Raw genomic sequence first — 20925 nt, forward strand, 5'->3', positions numbered from 1 at the left:
GTAGTGTCTGTGTGTGCAGTTTTAACTGTAAATTCGAGTTGGCAAGTGTACCCACTTGCCAGACCCAAACCTTCCTTTTTCTTACATTTAAGGCACCCCTAAGGTAGGCCCTAGGTAGCCCCACCAAGGGCAGGGTGCAGTGTATGGTTAAGGTGGGACATATGGTAATGTGTTTTATATGTCCTGACAGTGAAATATTGCTAAATTCGTTTTTCACTGTTGCAAGGCCTGTCGCTCTCATAGGTTAACATGGGGCTACCTTTAAATCTGATTAAAGTGTAGATTCCCTTTGGGAGCGGATGGACATGTGGAGTTTGGGGTCTCTGTGCTCACAATTTAAAAATACATTTTTTAGTAAAGTTGATTTTAAGATTGTGTGTTTGAAAATGCCACTTTTAGAAAGTGAGCATTTTCTTGCTTATACCATTTCTGTGACTCTGCCTGTTTGTGTATTCCCTGTCTGGGTCAGTTTTACAGTTGGGCTGGTTGCACCTTACACTAGACAGTGACACAAAAGGAGCTGGGGTGTAGTCTGCATTTCCCGATGAGCCATCTGTGCTAGGAGGGAGGGGAGGAGTGGTCACTTACACCTGAAAGGGCTGTGCCTGTCCTCACACAATGCAGGCTCTGACCCCCTGGTGAGTGTCTGGGGCCTGGCCTGGGCAAGGCAGGATTTCACATTCAAAAGAGACATTACTTTGAAATAGGCCTACTTCAAAGGAGAAATTGGGTATAAGAAGGGCACCCAAAACCACAGACTTTAGAACACTTCTGGAAACAAGAGGAACCTCTGCCTGGAGAAGAGCTGAGGAAGAAGAGCTGCCCTGCCTGTGACTTTGCTTTGTGGAGCTATCCTGCAGTTGCTGCTTCTGCCAAAGTAAGAGGGTAAAGACTGGACTTTGTGTGCCTTCCATCTTATGAAGAAATCTCTAAGGGCTTGATTTAGAGCTTGCCTCCTGTTGTTTGAAGTCTCAGGGACAGCAAAGACTTCTCTCTGCCAGCATCTGGAGTCTCTGGAGAGACTCCTGCTCTGACAGGTGGTGCCCTATTCAGTCCATGGGCCCTTGAAAGGAAAGCTGGTGGAAATCCAAGGAAATCAAGCTCGGACGACTTCGGACTGACCCCGCTGCTGAATCCGGTGATGCCGCCTGCAACCGACTCCGTGATCTTCGCTGGAATGTTACGACCTTCGCAGGCCCGACACCGCTGCAGCCCCGCTGAAGTCCGCGACTCCGTGGAAGTCGCCGCACCACGTCATGACAGACGCCACTAAAAGTGCGCAGATTCAACATTTTGCACAGACGCCGTGATCCCCGACATCGCACATCGACTTGTTTTCACTCTTCACCAAAGGTACTGTACTTGGCGGTCTATGCGACTCCGTGTCCGGTGCAGCTAGTGTCGGCTTGTTGGGAACGACTCCGTCACGATGCCGTGTTAACACCTCATCAAAGCATTTTGTGTTTCTAAGCGCTATTTTTGAGTTTAATCTTTGAAAATTCATAACTTGACTTGTGTATGTCGGATTTTTGACTTTTTGTTTTTGTTTTGTTTAGATAAATATTTCCTATTTTTCTAAACTGGCGTTGTGTCATTTTGTAGTGTTTTTATTATGTTACTGTGTGTGTTGGTACAAATACTTTACACCTAGCACTCTGAAGTTAAGCCTACTGCTCTGACTAGATACCAAGGGGGTAAGCAGGGGTTAGATGAGGGTGATTCTCTTTTACCTTGACTAGAGTGAGGGTCTTTGCTTGAACAGGGGGTAACATGACTGTCAACCAAAGACCCCATTTCTAACACTGACCTAGGTCAAGGCTTGTAAAACGAGAAGAACAATATATTCTACAGCCTTTCAAACTTAATGCTGATAACTATCAAAGACGAGTGCTCTCCATTACATTTAAAATACAGCTTTTCTTCTAAGGTTTTTTGTAAAGTTCACTTTTGTCTTCAGTTGAGTCTTTTTTTCTTTTTAAATTGTTTCTTTGTTTTAGTCTATTATATTCTTTGTTACTTTGATCACTGTATTCGAATTGTTTATTCATCTGTTTACTTCTCTGTTCTTTACCTTTTACAATAACATTTTGATAGCTGTGTTTACAGGAAACTGACAACAACAATTAATATAGGTGCTAATATTACTTTGAGGATTCCTCCTACTGCTGTTGCAATCCAACTGCCTATTACAGAAACTCCTTTTGTGAAAGTTTTTACAATGCTTGTGGTTTCTTATGGTTCCAAATCAAGTTTTATGTCAGATATTTTCTTGGCATATTGTATACTTTTCTTACTCTTGTCAGGTGTATATGTGCACCAATTTTCAACTTTCAATATCTTGCAGACTCCGCTTTTCTATGTGAGGAAAATATCAAAAGCATACCTATTTAAGAACATTTATCTAATTGCTACTATTTCAGTGTTTTCAACTAATAAAGCACCAGATGTGCTAGGTATCAGTTTGTCCCATACTTCTGAAAGCTGTCTAAACATTTTATCATTTAGTATCACTCCCACTGCCTGAATACTTTCTCTAAATATGTCTCCTACAAGTTGTGTTCTTTTATTAATGCTATGTGTGTATCTATCTGCTGGTGTCTTTGTCAAAGCATCTAAACATTATCTATTTTTGGGAATAGCAGTTTTAACTTTTGCAGCTGGATATCAGCACTTATGATATAATGCCAGTGTAACTGCATCAGTCTGTTTTACCCTTGGGGCAACCCTAACCATTTGCTATCCAGCCATCACATGTCCCACAGTAAACACTAGGAAGTCTGAACCACTGCATGGCAGTCTTGATTCTGCTGCATACTTTTGGGAGTGCTAGTGGTGAGCAGGGTGCGGCATGACTCAGATTGGCATGAAACTAGACTTCCTGACCGAACTGCTCCTTGGGCCTGAGACCAAACTCACACACACTGATCCCAATAGCCAGGTGCTCTGGCCAAGCATTCCTCCTGGCCCAGTCAAACATGAGACTGACTCTTGGTCAATTGAATATCCATTAATAATCTGTTTGTAGGATGTTGTCCTTGTTTGTTTGAGCACAATACTTTCCTAAAGCAGAATCAACCCATTAATTGTTGTCGGCTTAAACTTTACAAAGTTTAAAACGAAAATGGTATTCAGTGTATTGGTGTGAAATGACAATGGTATTGATGCATTATCAACCAAAGTTCCCTTCCAGGAAGACTACAGATTCTGTAGTTTTGAGACATAGAATTTCGCAGCAAAAATTCTGTTTATGTATAATGGTGGTGTAAAATTCACCATTTGGAACAGTATTTTCTAAACATATTTTTTCTTTTTGTGGGGAGAACCTCCAAACGCTAGTGAAATTAAAATAAATAAAAAGTGCATTTCCTTTTGCAGAGCTAGTGCTAGTGCTGAAGATGGCGAGAGGCACCTTCAAGCCCTGTTGGTTCCCTTGCTGAAAAGGGGCCACTCTAGTCGAGGGAGTGGGAATCACCCCCAAGATAAAATTGGGCTCCCATATTTTTGTTTTTACAAACTAAGCACTAGCCCTAAGGATAGGCAGGTCCACGGGCAAAGCAGATATTTGAGAAATATCAGCTGGAAGGCAGCATTCAAAGCTTGATGACTCTTTAGAATAACTCACTGATTCAGCACATTACTTTTGTAATAATTTACTCTGTAATCTAGAGGTTGTGCTTGCATGTCTCCAAATAAAAAAGGTCTACTGCCATCAACATGTTGAACAAACCTCAGAATCAAGTACAGTAGTTCCAAAGCTGGTAGATGATGACCAAAGCCCAGGTTTGTGAATGTCTAGGATTAAAAGATTCTTCTAGCAATTTGTATAAAGTAAACTTTCTCCACTTTCACAGTATAAATATGGGCTTCTAATATATTTAATGTATTGCACTTTTTCTTAACAGAATATCAGAGTGAGAACTGTTAAAGGGCATGACTATTTTTCCAAGTCAGGGGCTAAATTTTGTGGAAGAATGGAACAGAAATTTCTACTGGTTGACAGTAAAAAAGTTTTGTATGGAAACTACAGGTAAGGCCACAGTTTAATAAAAAAAACAAAAAAAAACTTTTACACTGAGTACTCGTTGTGTTTTTGATTTCCAATATTGGATATGGTTTCCTCATTGATCAGAAAACGCTGTAAACATGGCATTAAGGAATGCGATTATTTTTATTAATTGTTGAAAAGTGAATCATTTAAAAGGTTTATGGAAAACAAATGGGAATTAATTCTTCATTTGCTGTTTTTCGTGTCCTTCCCAATAGGGCTATTACACTCTTACATCCAGTTTATCTGCAGAAAATTATCATTTGATACCTGGTTTTGTCTTGTACCATGTTTGCTAGCTTTTTGTGTGGTTATTGATCAGCTCCATTCCAATTCTTCTTTATTCAAGTTCTGATGTTGACAAGGTGAGAATCACACATCTTTAGCATGCATTAATTGTACAGGTGAATTATGGGTCTAATCCTCCATCTTCTGAGCTACCTCTCCTGCAGCACAGCATAACAAAATCATGACTGACGCTGTTAGACACCCAAGGTTCACAACCCATTAAAAAGCCATCAGACATGCTGCTCTGATGCTGTTCCCCCGTGACACCACTACCAACAGATCATGGAAGAGCAGGAAAGCATGTCAACTGAAACCGCAGTGTGAAAGTAGAGGAAATATGTGTTGTGTGAGTTACTTTCCTCTTCTTTCACAGTGTGTCATTTGATGTTCTTGGAGTAAAGAGAATTGCCTGGAATTGCATTCAGAAGTTGAACATTTCTGAAAATAGAATAGATCGGTGAAGCACTATGTAGGTCACAGCCAATGGGTTGGATCTGTGATTGCTCATTCGGATGAGCTGAGACCTCATAATAAGCTAAGATGTGCACCTCTCGATAATAATGCCTTGAAAGTACATTTCAGAGAATTGGCTTTAGAGTAAGGTTAGATACAAAGAGATCAACAGAATGAGGAGACTATCCATGTGATTTGGAATGTGTTGTCAGCTGTATGACCTGGTGGATTATTCCAGACTGATTTGGAGAATGGTTTTAGACAAAATCCTTCCATGGATACCAGTTTCATTTGTCTTTTTAATGATCTTACCTAGAAATTACTGGCCAGGATGTTGGGGTCCATGTCAGATTTTCTATGGTGGATCCAGATTTGTCTAGTACTTTGGGAAGTGGGGAAGATGATTTGGTTGAGGAGTGTGTGGATGGTATAAAGGAGTTGTTTGAAGACATTGCCAGTGACTGCCTTCACTATAAATGCACATTTATCTGTCTACATTTAGTGTGCTGGAGAGGGTTGAGGTGCCCTTAGTGAGAAGGGCGTCAAAGTGCTTTGCCTTTAGTTGGTCCCAAAATGTAGAAATGGCCAGGACTACTGTGCTGTGAATGTGCTTTATAATTGTGCTAATCTTTTTTCTGAAGAATTTATTTCTGTTGTTTGGTATGGTAATGATTCATGTTGTATATTTCTGCTTTGAGGAGTAACCAGAGATTTTGGATCAATTAGCGATCATTGTGGTGCAGAAGGTAGCCCTGGTTTCTATGATAATTCATTGTAGGATTCCTGAAATCCCTTAAGGACAGTGAGATCTTGTTAAAACTCCTTAAGGACGACAGTGAGATCTTCTTGCAACTGTGATTAAAGCTACTGCTTCCCCTGCCTTCTGGCTACAAATGTGAAATTAGAAATCTTGTGAAATCTTGTGTGCACCATGGTACAGATGTCTTGGGCTTTAGAAAAATGTTCTTTAGGTGTGTGGTTTTCAGTTGTGATGTTGAAAGTCGGGCTTAATGTCAGAGAGCACAAAGTAGAAGTTATGGGCCAGATGTAGGTAGCCTTTTGCGCCTCGCAAACGGCGGAAAACGCCGTTTGCGAGGCACAAAAGGCCTCACGCGATGCAGAAACACATTTTGCGAGTCGGTACCGACTCGCAAAATGTGTTTCCGACACACAAATAGGAAGGGGTGTTCCCTTCCTATTTGCAACCGCATCGCGATGTAGAGTTGAGTTGTGACCGCGAAAGCGGTCGCAAATCAACTCGCAGTTACCATCCACTTGAAGTGGATGGTAACTCATTCGCAAACAGGAAGGGGTCCCCATGGGACCCCTTCCTCTCTGTGAATGCAAAAAAAAAAAAATTTCAGAGCAGGCAGTGGTCCTATGGACCACTGCCTTCTCTGAAAAAAACCGAAACAAAAAGGTTTCGGTATTTTTTCTATTTGCAGCTCGTTTTCCTTTAAGGAAAACGGGCTGCATAAAGAAAAAAAAAACTGCTTTATTCAAAAGCAGTCACGGACATGGTGGTCTGCAGGCCACCATCCCTGTGAGTGCCTAGACTCGGTATGGGGTCGCAAACTGCGACCCACCTTATAAATATTTATGAGGTGGGTCTTTGCGACCCCATAGCGAGTTGCAGAAGGTGTCTGAGACACCTTTCTGCATTTCCTTTTGCGAGTTGCAAATTGCGCGTCGCTGGGACTCGCAATTTGCAACTCGCAAAATGAAATCTACCTACATCTGGCCCTATATGTGTTGCCCATACCAATTAGGCAGTTTTGAAAGGTGTTGAAAGAATAGTTGCTTGCATAGGGTTAATATTCTCCTCTGTTGGGAAGGTCATAAGTGGAGAAAATCAAAGTGGACATTAATGTGGTCAGTCAAGTCAACAAGTTAGAATTTTGATTACTGTGCAAATAATTTTGATCTTTTTAGTAAGCTGATCATTGTATTGTCATCTGGCTAGCTGAAGTCACGGGGGAAAAGCTGATAATGTATCTGTATGAAACGGTGGTGTTGAGACAAAGATATTGATAACGAAGGTAGGGCTGATCCCAGGTGTGCAGTAGGCCAGGTAGAAGTTAATGGGCTGGACTGCAGTGAGTGGGCTTCAGGTGAAGATTGCTTGAATGAGCTCTTGTTGGGTTGCTGATGAGTATGCATGGCAGTTGTGATATGTAGATGATACCGATTTTTAACTTTAGTTTTAGTTGTTTATGCTGGATATGATACATAGGATGTACCATGATATTAAGGATGTGTATGAGGTGGGAGAGGGATGGCCTCAGTGATGAAGATGGCATGATTGCAGAGTAAGTGACAATGAGGTTAACTCTGACTACAACATGTTTAACTATGAAGTATGGCTAGAAGTCTATTATGAGTAAATTGGTTCTGACCAGTTTATATCCCCTCGGACAACCTGGGTTTTGGAAATCTGTTAAGATAATGAAAATCCCTGCAGTAATAAAGATAGAATACTGCTTCCTAAAACAAGGAAAGCTCCAATCACATCAGCATTCAGTAACCTAGTGCAAAAACATTCTCAGTCCTGGCAATTTAAGAGCATTGACATATTTAAATTCATTTTTTTTTATTTTATTTTATTTTAAGGACACGCAGCGGGTTACATGTTTGCAATAATAAAGAGGAAAAAAACGCAAAAAAAAAGAAGCATAAATACATCAATATTGTCGTACAGGTGAAGCAAACATTCTGAACAAGAGTCAATGATAATAGTTTCTACTCTTAGGAATCTCATAAATTTACTTATATAGTCGGCACGTTCTCGGGGCCCAAGAGCCATACGGAGAGAGGTGCCCAAGCTCTAGTGAATCTTTTACAGGCCGCTGCTCCTTTTAGTTCATACAGGCTATTCTCCAGGTGATACATAGATAAGAGTTGTGAAAACCATTGATTGAACTGTGGGGGATCAACATCACGCCACAGAGATGCTATGCAGTTACGAAATACTGACATTGCTATGAACAGAAAGTATCTATCTCGACTATTGCAGACTGAATGATCAACTCCTAGTAAAACCATTTGAGGTGTCAGATAGATAGACTGTTTCAAGATTTTCTTCAATACATCGGATATCCCAGTAATCAAACTTCCCAGTTTTACACACTGAAAGAACATATGACAGAGATCTGCTTTCGGGCAACCGCATCGTGGACACATAATTCCCGCCGTTTTGCCCCAGCTCGCAATCTTAGCAGGTGTATAATATAAATTATACAATACCATAAAGTGTTGAGCTTGCGGGCCAGCAGACACTAAAACAGTCCGTGCCATTTCCATAGACTCACAAACCTCTGTCTCTTTAGTTCCAACCCGTGCTTCCCATTTTTTAACCAATGTCGCCAGGTCATCTTGTATAGAATTTAAAAGCAGTGGATACAGATTTTTAATACCGCAGCTAGTGGGGTGTCGTGAGACTTCCATTAGCTTAATCTTATCCGTGTGCCAACCTTGGGTCATACTAGTTAGTAAAAAGGCTCTAATCTGTAAAAATTTAAAAAAGTCTATTTTTTCCAGCGCAAATTCCGCACTCGGTTCCTCAAAAGATTTGAGGTGGCTGCCAGAGTGAAACAAGTCCCCGACTTTGTGAATACCCCGATTACTCCACCTCAAGCAATAGTGATCTTTAAATATTGCTGGAAGCGTGGGGGTAAACCACAAGGGAGTGTAGTGGCAGATTCGTACTATACCTATCTTGCGCTTAACCTGGGTCCATGCCTTAAATGCAGCATAAATTACCTTAAATTTAACCTTTTTATAGTAGCTGGGTTCCAGAATCCGCAGGAAGACTGCGTCTGCTTCTTTGCCCAGAATCAGGGTATATATCGAAGGGAGAGCATCTTGCCCGGGTCTATCCGTAACATAAAGTATCTGCGCATACTGAAGCACTGCTGCCAAATAATAAAGTTTAAAATTGGGAAGTGCCCACCCCCCTTGCTCTCTTGGGAGAGTCATATAATGGAAAGCCCGGCGCGGCTTTGTATAGGACCAAATGAAGCTATTAACCAATCCCTCTATTAATTTAAACCAATCTTGCCCAATCTCTAGGGGGATTGTTCTAAAGAGGTAGAGTATTTTGGGTAGACACACCATTTTTATCACATTACAGCGTCCCATGAGTGACAAGTGTAGATTGTTAATGCGAGCGAGATCTTTCCTAGTCTTTGTTAAAATTGGGCCCATGTTTATTTTCCCCACTTCGTCAAGGTTTGCTGTAAGTTTAACACCTAAATATTGTACCTGTGTCAGCACCCGCTCGTCCTTAAAATCTACTGATTCATTCACCAATATTTGGCATTTACTCTTGTTCAGCAAATAACCAGATCTTTTCCCAAACTGCAGGGCTTCCTGCTCTATTTCCAATATAGCAGTCCTTGGGTCCGTGGTCACCACCGCGATATCGTCTGCATATGCTAAAATCTTAGTACACCCCCCCTTTCAATGAGACTGGCATGATCCGACCATTCCGGATCATATTCCTGATCAAGGGATCAATATATAGCGCAAAAAGAAGTGGTGAACACGGACACCCTTGTCGCGTGCCTCTCTGAATATTGATTGAGGACGACTTTAGCCCGGCAACTTGTATCGTAGCCGTTGGGTTTTGGTAAAGCTGTTGAATTGCCTTGACAAACCCGGGACCAATGTTATTTTTACGCAGGACAGACCATAAAAAGGGCCAATGGACCCGATCGAAGGATTTTTCCGTGTCTAACAAGATTACTGCCATGGGAAGCCTGGCTATTGCACTAACATCAAGTAACGTAATAACTCGTCTTATATGATCTGCCGTGCTTTTCCCCGGGATGAAGCCATGCTGCCATGGAGATACTAAGCCTGAAATTACCAAACTCAAGCGGCTAGCAAGTATTTTAGCATAGATTTTGGCATCGCTGTTAATTAAAGAGATTGGGCGATATGAACCAGGCTGAGTGGGTTCCTTGTCCTTTTTAAAAAAAACTACTATCTTAGCCTCCCCCCAGGAGGCCGGTTGAGGAGCCCCTGCTTGTACTTCAATAAATAAGTTAAGTAGCTGTTTACATATCTCCACAAAAAAAACTTTATAGAATTCTAGTGGAATTAGATCCCCCCCTGCCGCCTTCCCACTTGCCAAGGCACAAGTTGCTACATCCAATTCCTCCAGTTTCATAGGTGCTTCTAAAGCTGCCTTATCTTCCTCTCTTAACTGACCTGATATCTCATTGCCCGCGGCATCGATCCCTTCCTCTTCTTGGGGCTGTTCTTCCTGGGTATATAATTTTTTATAGAATTGTCTAAAGACTTCCATAATCTCAGGACCGTTATGTACCATCCGCCCTTCTTCATTCACTAAGCTTTTAATACTCCCAAATACCTGCTTTTGTCTTATTCTTAAGGCCAGCTGTTGGCCCACTTTCCCGCTATACTCATAGCATTTCTGACGGTATACTAAAAATTTTGCAGCAGCCTTATCCATGAAAATCTTGGCAGCTTCTGCCTTGATGATATTCACATCGCACAGAATGTCTGAAATATCTACTCCACTGCGGATCACTTCCCCTAGTCGCTGCCCAGCTTTAACCAGCTTTGTCTGAACTAATTTTAGCTGATCCATGCGTATTTTCTCCTTTCTTAACCCATAACTCAGGGTTTCTCCTCTGACAGCAGCTTTAAAAGTATCCCAAACTATCTGACAAGAAGCAGAACCCTGATTTATCTTTAAAAATTCAGGGATCCATTCCTTCATTTTATGGATATACACTGGATCAGCTAATAGTGTCCTATCAAATGTCCAAGATCTCGGCTGCGGGCCCTTTCTCCCTGTCTCCAAAGCCAAAACCAATGGGTTGTGGTCTGATATAATTCTAGGAAGTCTATTGACCCCTATTTGGTTTTGTAGAGAGGCTGTCACAAAAAAGTAGTCTAACCTGACTAATTTCTTATGCGGAGCAGAGAAAAAGGTGGACTCTGAATCCTGCGGGCAACACAACTGCCAGACGTCGATCAAGCCATGATTAATGGCCAATGACTGAAGTGCCCTAAAAACTTTGTTTTTTCTACCCAGGTAGAGTGTTTGTTCCTGAATGGGTTCTTTACTATCTAAATGTATATTGAAATCTCCACACATTATAATAGGTGTTGCCCAATTCGTAAGTTCTAAATTAAGCCAATCCAGTATCTCAGGATCATCTGTGTTAGATCCATAAATAGAACATAGAGTGGACCTTAGTCCTTTAGCCGAGCATTCCAACAGAGCAAGCCTGCCAAGATTTTCAGCAAATTGTTTATGTATACCCAGAGTACTGATCCGAGTTAATATCGCTACCCCTCTAGTGGTTGTGTGTTGTCGTGTAAAAACCGCTAGCTTCCACCCATAAAACTCCATTAGCTGCTTTTGTGTACCTGGAATATGTGTTTCCTGCATACAAATAATATCGACATTCCATGACTTGAAAACCTCTCCTACAAACTGCAGCTTCTTGTTATTATTGAGCCCACAAACGTTCACTGTAGCGATACGTATTTCACTTTGCTGTCCCATTTTTTATGGATGCTGATCCTTCTAGTTCCCCTGTATGCCTTATTCGACTTTGCTGCTTTCACACCCTGACACCTTTTCCACTGATAAGAGCCATCCCCGCACCCCCTACTGCGTGTCCCATTATCCTTTTTGTCCCTGTGACCCCCCCACCCTCCTCTAACCCACCCCCCAACCCTTACCCCTACAAATGGAATCGCCAGGCTTCTGAGCCTGTAAGATGGTAATTGCCAGTCCCGTTAGCCCACCCATACGTAAATTCAGATATATATTTATAGTTTCCTGCTTCAACCGTTCAAACTCATAATGAAGTATAATGAAGGCTGATGTTCAGGGATCACAAAAAGCAGAGAAAATGTATCCATCTAAAACATGCCTACACACATACAGTTGTCACTTAGGCACACTGAGAACTGCTCAACAGTTGGCCACAGGCAGGACAATGTTGAGCAGTTACAAATTGGTGAACTCTAAGTTGTCCATACTTTCTTTTTAGTCTTCTTTACTGGAAATTAAACCATTTTGTAGTAATTTTTTAATGAAAGATTACCTGCACACACCATAACATATTTATATACTAGTGAAAAAGGCTACTGTCTAAAGAAAATGTTCTCAGAAAATCTGTAATTATTTTTCTGTTGAGACTCACATCACACAGTACAAGCACTGATATTGAATACTTGTAATGTCATAGGAGTGATTAGACCATGTTGGCTGTGGGCTAAGGGGACGTCAAGGACCAATACCTATGGTTTTGCAGCCAGATGGTATGGACCGAACCATAAAGGAAAAGCTAATAAATAGTAGGCCAGCTGTGAAGCCAGGCAGGCACAACCAACTATTCCTGGTATCAGTTTAGGGATTGTAGCAGGCCATCAGGATCAGAACAGGCTAGATCTGCACCCAAGTGCGTAATCTGAACTCAAGGATAGCTTCTATTGACATGTGCGCATCTAGCAATTTTATGTCCCAGGAACTTTACTGCATACTGCAGAATCCCCTGAAACTGAAGGTTACATGCACCTGAGTGAATGGCATAAGGAACTTTACTCCTCTTACACTGGCTGGAGTGTTCACAACACAAGTCGGTCAGAAAGGGTGCTCAACATGAACCAAAATGTATGTCTCAGAGGAAGGGAAAGGTTTCCTTTTCAGCTTTCACCACGCTGAAAATGTAGAATAATCCAGCTTGACCTTAGCATCCACACAGCTGGAGTGGATACCCTTCTGGGAGAGTTTGCACATCTGTTCCGAGGGATAGGCTGCTAGAGAGGGAGGATGGCACACCTCCACATTGATCAGTTGATCAAGCTCATCACCCTCCACTACACACAGCCATGTCCAATCTCTGTCCGAGGTGGAGCAGGAACTGAAGAAATTAGAGGACACAGATATCATTGAGAAGGTCAAAGGGCCCACATGCTGGGTCTACACAGTCGTAGCCACAAGGGAACCAAAACAGCCCAGTGAGGTCAGAATCTGCATAGACATGTAAATCCCTAATCTGGGAATTAAGAGGGAATGCCACCTGTCCCCCCTCAATGGATGACATTGTGAATGAACTGACCTCTTCACAATGGTTCCCCAAGATGGACCCGAGGTCAGGGTAGCATCATATCCTGCTAGCCCTTGAATCATGGCACATCGCCACCTTTTCAATCCTAAATGCACTGTGAAGATACAAGCATTTAAATTTTAGGATCTACAGCACCACTAGAGCTTTACAAGACACTTTCAGGGAGGTGAGAGTTGGCCTAACAAGAGTGTTAAATGTCAGTGACGACATTCTAGTACATGCCCTATTGCTAGAAGAACATCTAGTATGCCTGAGAGAAGTAGTCCCCCAGCTCCTTCTAATTCTAATTCCTAAATTATTTCAAAAGCACAACATTCAGCCCCAAAGGGATATCATGGTATTAGATCCCTTTAAAGGCTATACCCAGTGCACAAAACTTCCTGAACCTGGCATGGTTTGAAGTTAGATTAAATCAACAGGTAGCGAGTTCCAAATGAGTGGCTTCCCCATGAGTGAAAGAGAGAACCCCCTTCTTGTTTTTTGGATATGTTTAGCCTTGACCAGCACTAATTTAGCTGAGCTCAGGGCTCATGCAGGCCTCTAGTTATCCACTGTGCTAAGTAAGATGACTAGGGCGGTATCATAACGTGCTTTGTGGACATGGCATAGCAATTTAAATTTAGCTCTCTTGCGGACTGGCAGTCAGTGAAGAGTTTTTAAACAGAGAGATGCTGTGCTGTTTCTGGTGCTCTTATAGATGAGTCTGGCCTCCATATTTTGGATAGCCTGTAGTTGAGTGAATAAAAAACCTACCATTCCCCAAAAAAGGGCTTTACCATAGTCTAGTCTACTCATGAACAATGCCTGGACTACTGTCCTTTGCCAGTCCCTGGGATCCAGCAAAAGAGTTTACGTAAGAGTGTAAATAGGTTAATAGGTGAAAGCATTTGTCATAAGTCACACTGACCTGCTTCTACAAAGAGAGGGAATCATCAATCAGGAATCCAAAGTTCTTTGCCACTGTCTTTGGTACTGGGGTCCTGCCTATAGATGTTGACCACCAAGAAGCTTCCCAGATGCTGTGGGCACCTCCAAATACTAAGATCTCCATTTTTTCTCCATTAAGCTTTAGACAATGTGCCTTCATCCAGTTGGCTATCTCTGACAGACAGCCAGTGAGACTCTCCCTAGCCCCCATGTGATTATCCCCTGTAGAAATAACAAGCTGAGTGTTGTCAGCACAGGAACATAGGAACAGATCTCGAAGCCCCAGGCTCTGATGTAGGAGAAGACATAGACATTCAATAGTGTCAGGCTAATCGAGGAACCTTGTGACACTTGGATACATGGTGGGCAGATCTTAAAGTGGACTTCTAAACTGAGTGGGTTCTTATGTTTTAAAAGAAGCTGAACTACTGTAAAGCTTTTGATTGCAGCCCGATCATCTCATGTAATCTCTTTATCAACTAACCATGAGAAACCATGTCAAAGGACATGGACATAGCCAATAGTATCAGAACTGCAGCCTTTCCCTGATCCACTTCTAATCTGTTTCTCTCCAGTACTGCCAGTAAGTTGGACTCCATGTTGTTGCTGCCTCTGAAACCAGTTTGCAACGCGTCCATTAGATTGTTATTTTCCAAGAAAGATATCAGCCCTGCATTAGCTAGTCTGTCAAGTACTTTCTACATGTATGGCACCCGGGATATTGGGCGATAATTAGACAGAACGTAGAGATGTCAATCCCTGTTTTCTTCACCAGGGGTAAAGTCAAGGCCTGCTTCCATGTATCTGGGTACTCTGTGTTGGTGAGGGAAAAGTTAAAAATCTAGGTCAGATAGAGGCTTAAAATGGTGGCTAGAAGTGAAGAGATGAAATGGGGATATGCATATAAAGGAAAGACACATTTTATCTTAGACCTGTCATCATTTGTGTGGTTTCCCCTGTCTTTTTCCCTCTGCTTTTATATTTCTGACTGTGTGTTGGATTTATGTTTTGCTGGTTTTTGGTACTCTGGGCACTTTACCACTGCTGACCAGTGCTAAAGTGCAAGTGCTCCTTCTGTAAATTGTGATTATGATTGATTAGCCTTAATTGGCGTATTTGATTTACTAGCAAGTCCCTAGTAAAATGCACTAGAGATGACCAGGGGCTCTAAATCAAATGCTACTTGTGGTCCTGCAGCACTGATTGTGCCACCCACATGAGTAGCCCTGCAAACATGTTTCAGACCTGCCCCTGCAGTGTCTGTGTGAGCAGTTTTGCACTGCTGATTCAATCTGGCAAGTGTGCATACTTGCCTTTCCCAAACCTTCCCTTTTACTACATGGAACTTACCCCTAAGGTAGGCCCTAGGTAGCTTTATGGGCAGGGTAAAGTGTAGTTACAAGGTAGGATATCTATACTGGTGTGTTTTATATGCCCTGGCAGGGAAATACTGCCCACTTTGTTTTTCACTAGTGCAAGGCCTATCCCTCTCATATGTTAATATGGAAATTGCCTTTAAATATCTTTTAAGTGTAGTTTCCCATTGGGAGCAGATGGAAATGTGGCGTTTGGGGTCTCTGAACTCACAATTTAAAAATACATCTTTTGGTAAAGTTGTTTTTTAGATTGTCTGTTTGAAAATGTCACTTGTAGAAAGTGGGCATTTTCTTGCTTAACTGTTCTGTCCCTCTGCTTGGTTTATGAATCTACGTCTGAGTCATACTGGCAGTTGTTTGTGAATTCACTCTAGACAGTAACACAGAGGGAGCTGAGGTTTGTCCTGCATATCCTGATAAGTCTTCCTGGGCTAGAGAGATAGGGAGGAGCTGTCGCCTGCACTTGAAAGGACTGTGTCTGCCCCCTCATAATACAGTTTTCAACTCCCTAGAGTGTGGCTAGAGCAGGGCAAGGAAGAGGCAAGGTTGTGTGCAGTACAAAGACTTTCCTTTGAAGATTGCCTACTTCAAAGGCAGAAATTAGTATAAGTAGTGAACCCAAAACACCAGACTTTTAGAACACATCTGGATCAAAAGGAAATACTGCCAAGGCGAAGAGCTGAAGAGCTGTGAGGTGGAGTACTGCCCCTTTGCTGTGTGTGCTTTCTTGGGTTGTCTTGCAGTTGCTGCTTCTGCCTGAGAGAGGACAAAGACTGGACTTTGCTGCGTATCCTGCTTGTGAAGTTTTTCCCAGGGATTGGTCTGAACTTGCCTCCTTTTATGAAATCTCAGAGACATCAAAGAATTAATCTGCCAGCACCTGGGCTATCTTGCTGAGACCCCCTAACTTGCCAAGTGGTACCACATCCAGTTCCTGGGCCCCTGGAAGGAAACTCTGCCAGAACCTGAATGGAAATCCCCACACTGGAGATGAGTGGCTGAAACATCGATGCAGAACCTGCACCATGTCTCAAAAATGGACATTGCAGCGCTTAAGTCGATGCACCGCCTGCTCAGCGCAGATTCATCATTTCTGTGCATCCAGATTTTCCACGCAGAAAGTCTTCAGCATCAATGCACAGACCCGAAGTTGCTTGTATGGAAACCAATGCACCCCTTCTCTGCGAGGAAAGAATTGGCGCATCACTTACTCGGGGTAAAAAAAATCAGCATGCAGCATCACTTGCGAGAAAAGAATCAAGGTATTGCTTGCTTTTCAGAAGCACCCTCAGCCCTTCGACTTTAATTTTGAAGCATACGAGGTACTTTGTGATACAACAAGACATCCATTGATTTTTATGGATTAAGACAGTTTTTACTTTAGAATTTGATATCTTGTGCATGTTGGATTTAATTGTTTTGGTCTTGTTTGATTTAGATAAATATTGGCTATTTTTCTATACTTGTATGGAGTCCTTTTGTGGTGATTTCACCATGTTACTCTATGCGTTTGTCCAAACACTTTACATATTGCCTCTTAGATAAGCCTGGCTGCTTGGGCTAAGCTACCAAGAGGGTGAACAGGTGTTATCTGAGCTGTGTATCTCCATTACCCTGAGTAGAGTGAGAGTCCCTACATAGACAGGGTGTAAACTGACTGCCAACTAGAGGCCCCATTTCTAATATTATCTTTTCCACCTGATCTACAGAAAGACCACTTTATAGTGAGGACCTAAGTGCTCCCATGAGAGCTCTTCTACAGGGGGATGAGCTTCAAAAGCTGAATATTTTGTTTCTATTTTGTCTATGAAAAATGTGGCCATCTCTTCTCAATCTTCAGTCAAGGCATTGATAGTCTGACTTAAACTGGTAGGGTGTGTCAATTATTTTACAATTTTAAATAATTCTTTGGAGAAAAAATTATTTTCTTCAAACCGTTTTATTATGTAATCTTTTTTAGCTTTTTTGAGCACTTTATGGAAAGTTTTCACCTCTGTTCTATGTGTCAGGCTGTCCTCAGCTCGCTTTGAGTGCCACCATTTTTGCTCTAGCATTTTTGATTTACTATCCTTAATTTCATGGAATACCATTTCTCTGAAGGAGAATGTCTGGATGAGATACTTAACTTTCAAGGAGCGCAACCGTTGAGGGCCTTAGTAAAGGCAGAGTTTAATTCATCTGTGTACATTTCTAAAAGTGTACCTTCTTCTTGCTCAGAAGGTCAGAAATGACATTAAAAAGATTACACATAAACTTTCCACCAAGCTCTTTTTAGGATTGGGGAAGCATCTACGGTTTTGCGAGTGGACTAACACTCCGCAAGGAAAAGCGCGATTTTCTTACACAAAACAGTTTCTTCAAGAGAATGTCGGTGACATGCAGTCCACCCAGGCCCAACATACAAGACAGGAGTACATTTTCCTGGGAATGGTCATATACTGTGAGTGCTTCACCCAGCACTTGTCCTCCCTGACAGAGCCACTAAGGGACCTTACAAAAATATCTGCACCTTCGGACTCTAAACCCAAACCAGAGAAAGCCTTCAAAGACATGAAAAGAGGAAACTACCCTAGCGTACTTCAGCCCAAGTAGAGACTCTAAACTCTCCGTGGATGACAGCACAACAAAGCTAGGGCTGGTGCTGTCACAGAACCCAAGCTGTGATGGGCACCAGTGGTGTTTGTGAGCTTAGTACTTACCACAAAGGAACAGAGGTACTAGCACATTGATGGAGGAGATCACATTCCACTGCAGGTGCTGGCATTTATTCCTATATTTGTGAGACTGCTGTTGGAAATGGCCCTTTCCACAGGGTCACCGTAAACTTTTTTCCTTCCTTTCCCTACTTTTTGCTGGAGTTTTGCTTGTTGGCCTTAGGGCTCTGAGCACCTCACCACTGCTAACCAGTGCTAAAGTGCATGTACTCTCTCCGAAAACATGATTTCAATGTCATATACCTGATAAGCATATGTAATTTACATGTAAATCCCTTGTGGAGTGGTATATCATATACCCAGGGCCTGTAAATCAAATGCTGCCAGTGGGCCTGCAGCACGTATTGTGCCACCCACATAAGTAGCACCTTAAAACGTGTCCCATGCCTACCATTGCAGCCTGAAGGCACTGTCTTATTGTCATGTCGACCTGACATTTAAAATTCCTTGCCAAACCTTAAACTCCATTATTACATATGTCCCTCCTATCACAAAGTAGGCCCTATGTAGCTGACAGGGCTGAGTGTTGTGTAATTGATAGTTGAGACATATAATTTTTATTTTTACTTGTTCTAGTAGTAAAAAACTCCCAAATTTGGTTTTTAGCTACTCTGAGGCCTACCCCTCCGAGAGGATAACATTGTGGATTCCTTATCACATTTAATAGGGTGTAATCCCTAAACCAGAGGTGGTAGATATGTCATGTTTGGTATTCATGAATTTGCAATGATAAACCCTCTTTAATGGTAAAGTCTGATTTATCATTGCAAGTTTGAAAATGCCACTTTTAGAATGTTGGCATTTTCCTGGCCTGTGCTTGCAGCCTGCATTTGGTCACATGACTTGGTGCAACTGAGTCTTAAGCCTTTGGGAATTCAACACAGACAGTCACACAACAGTAGGATGAACACAGCCTGAATGGGCCATTAACTGACTTGACAGGAGAGCAGAGCTAAACACTGCCCCACTTATATCTGAATAGTTCTGCCACCACACAATAGGCTTAAAGACCCTGTATTGTCAGAGGAACCAGGTAGGAGCCAGGGCATGGGAGGCAGGAAACTCCTGGCACTCAGAGATTCTGCTTGGAAACCTCTCCCAACTTCTGGGAACAGGGCACCAGACTATACAAATAGGGCTCTCAGGGCTATTCTTCTGTTCACTACTGGACCTCCGGAAGGACTTTCACAGGATTTCCTGTTGCTGTGACCTACTGTGCACACTACCAGACTGCTGTTGTGCCTAGAAGGACATCTTTGCTGCCTGGAGCCTGCCTTAAACCTTCAGAGACCAGCCCTACATCTTTACCTCCACCCAAGACTTCAGAAGTGACCACCAGGGATAGATTAGCTGGCCTTCTATTCTGAGCCACTGGGCTATAACAGTTTCCCACCATCCTGAACCTCCACATCGACCAAGCATGAGTAAATCTTGAACTCCCTAGAGGTTTCAATCTACTCTTGGTCCCTTAGTTGGGATGCTAAAGATGCCCAGATGACCATTTTCCAAAACTGAGGACCTGCTATTTTGAGCCTTAAACTTAAAAAAATAATAACTCCTGTTCTACTAATTTATTTTTATTTATTTTGTTGCTGCATAATTTATTAAACTGTTCTCTATTTTTCTAAAATGTTTTGGGATTTTCCGATGTTGGCTTGTCACTTTATTACTGTCTGTGTGCTGCATAAATACTTTACACATTGACTCTATGTTTTGCCTGACTGTTTTCTTGAGCCAAGCTACCCAGTGTTAAGCATATGTTAAATCAGTGAATCTTTGTAGTTCACCCTGCAAGAGACTGTGGGTATTGCTTGACCAGTGTTCATACCTGTTAGAAATGGGGTCTTAGGTTGGCAGTCATATTACCCCCGTCCAAGCAAGGACCCTCACTCTAGTCAGGGTAAAAGAGAATCACCCTCTTATAACCCCTGCTTATCCCCTTGGTAGCTTGGTATGAGCAGGAAGGCTTAACTTCAGAGTGCTAGGTGTAAAGTATTTGTACCAACACACACAAGTATGCGTCAAAAAGTGCTTGCGATGCATCAATATCACTCACGAGCAAGACCTTGTGTCGTTTCTTATTCAGTCGGGTCGGCGTGCATCGTCTCTTCTCCCCTTAGGAGAGCGATGCATCGATCCAGTCAGCACTCTGGGGTCCGGGCAGGCCTTGCGCCGTTTTTACACACCCAGTAGTAGTGCCTTCAGAAATCCAGCTGCACGATGATCTGAAAACCATGCAGTGCGGGTTGCGATCTCACCAGCCTCCATCAGCGATGCTGTGCGTCGTTTCTCCAGCCGTGGGCATCGATCTTCCGGCCACGTTGATTTTTTAGCTGCAGATCAGAGTTGCATCGATCTTTTTCTCCGCACAGCAGTCGGTGAATGGATTTCTCACTCTTTGGCTGCCAGCTTCTCCTTTCAGGGTCCCAGGAACTGGATGGGCACCACTTGGCAGAGTAGGAGTCTCAGCAGCGACTCCATGTTTGGCAGAGAGAAGTCTAGGCTGTCCCTGAGACTTGAAACAACAGGAGGCAAGCTCTAAATCAAACCATCAGAGAGTTCTTCACAAGAAGGAAGGCAACACAAAGTCCAGTCTTTGTTCTCTTGCACAGGCAGAAGCAGCAACTGCAGGATACCTCCACAAAGCACAGTCACAGGCAGGGCAGCTCTTCTTCCCCAGTTATTCAGCTCTTCTCCAGGCAGAGGTTCATCTTGGTTTTCCAGAAGTGTTCTAAAGTCTAAAGTGTTCTTATACCCATTTTACCCTTTGAAGCAGGCTTACTTCAAAGGAAAGTCTCTCTTGTTTGTGAAATCCTGCCTTTCCAGGCACATACCAGGGGGTTGGAGACTGCATTGTGTGAACCCTTTCAGGTGTGACTGACCACTCCTTCCCTCTCTCTTAGCACAGATGGCTCATCAAGAAATGCAGATTACACTCCAGCTCCCTTTGTGTCACTGTCTAGTGAGAGCGCAACCAGCCCAACTGTCAAACAAGACCAAGACAGGGA

General features: G+C 42.6%; 1 protein-coding gene across 2 annotated transcripts in view; it reads left to right on the forward strand.

The window, feature by feature from the left end:
* FAM83B (family with sequence similarity 83 member B) overlaps positions 1 to 20925 on the forward strand; it is a 240414-nt gene that overhangs the window by 201816 nt on the left and 17673 nt on the right. For both annotated transcript variants that reach the window (XM_069235784.1, XM_069235785.1), the window contains one exon: positions 3903 to 4027. In XM_069235784.1, the coding sequence (XP_069091885.1) occupies positions 3903 to 4027 (125 nt within the window). The remainder of the gene's footprint in view (positions 1 to 3902; positions 4028 to 20925) is intronic.

The sequence above is a fragment of the Pleurodeles waltl genome, chromosome 5 (assembly GCF_031143425.1).
Source record: "Pleurodeles waltl isolate 20211129_DDA chromosome 5, aPleWal1.hap1.20221129, whole genome shotgun sequence".
NCBI lineage: Eukaryota > Metazoa > Chordata > Amphibia > Caudata > Salamandridae > Pleurodeles > Pleurodeles waltl.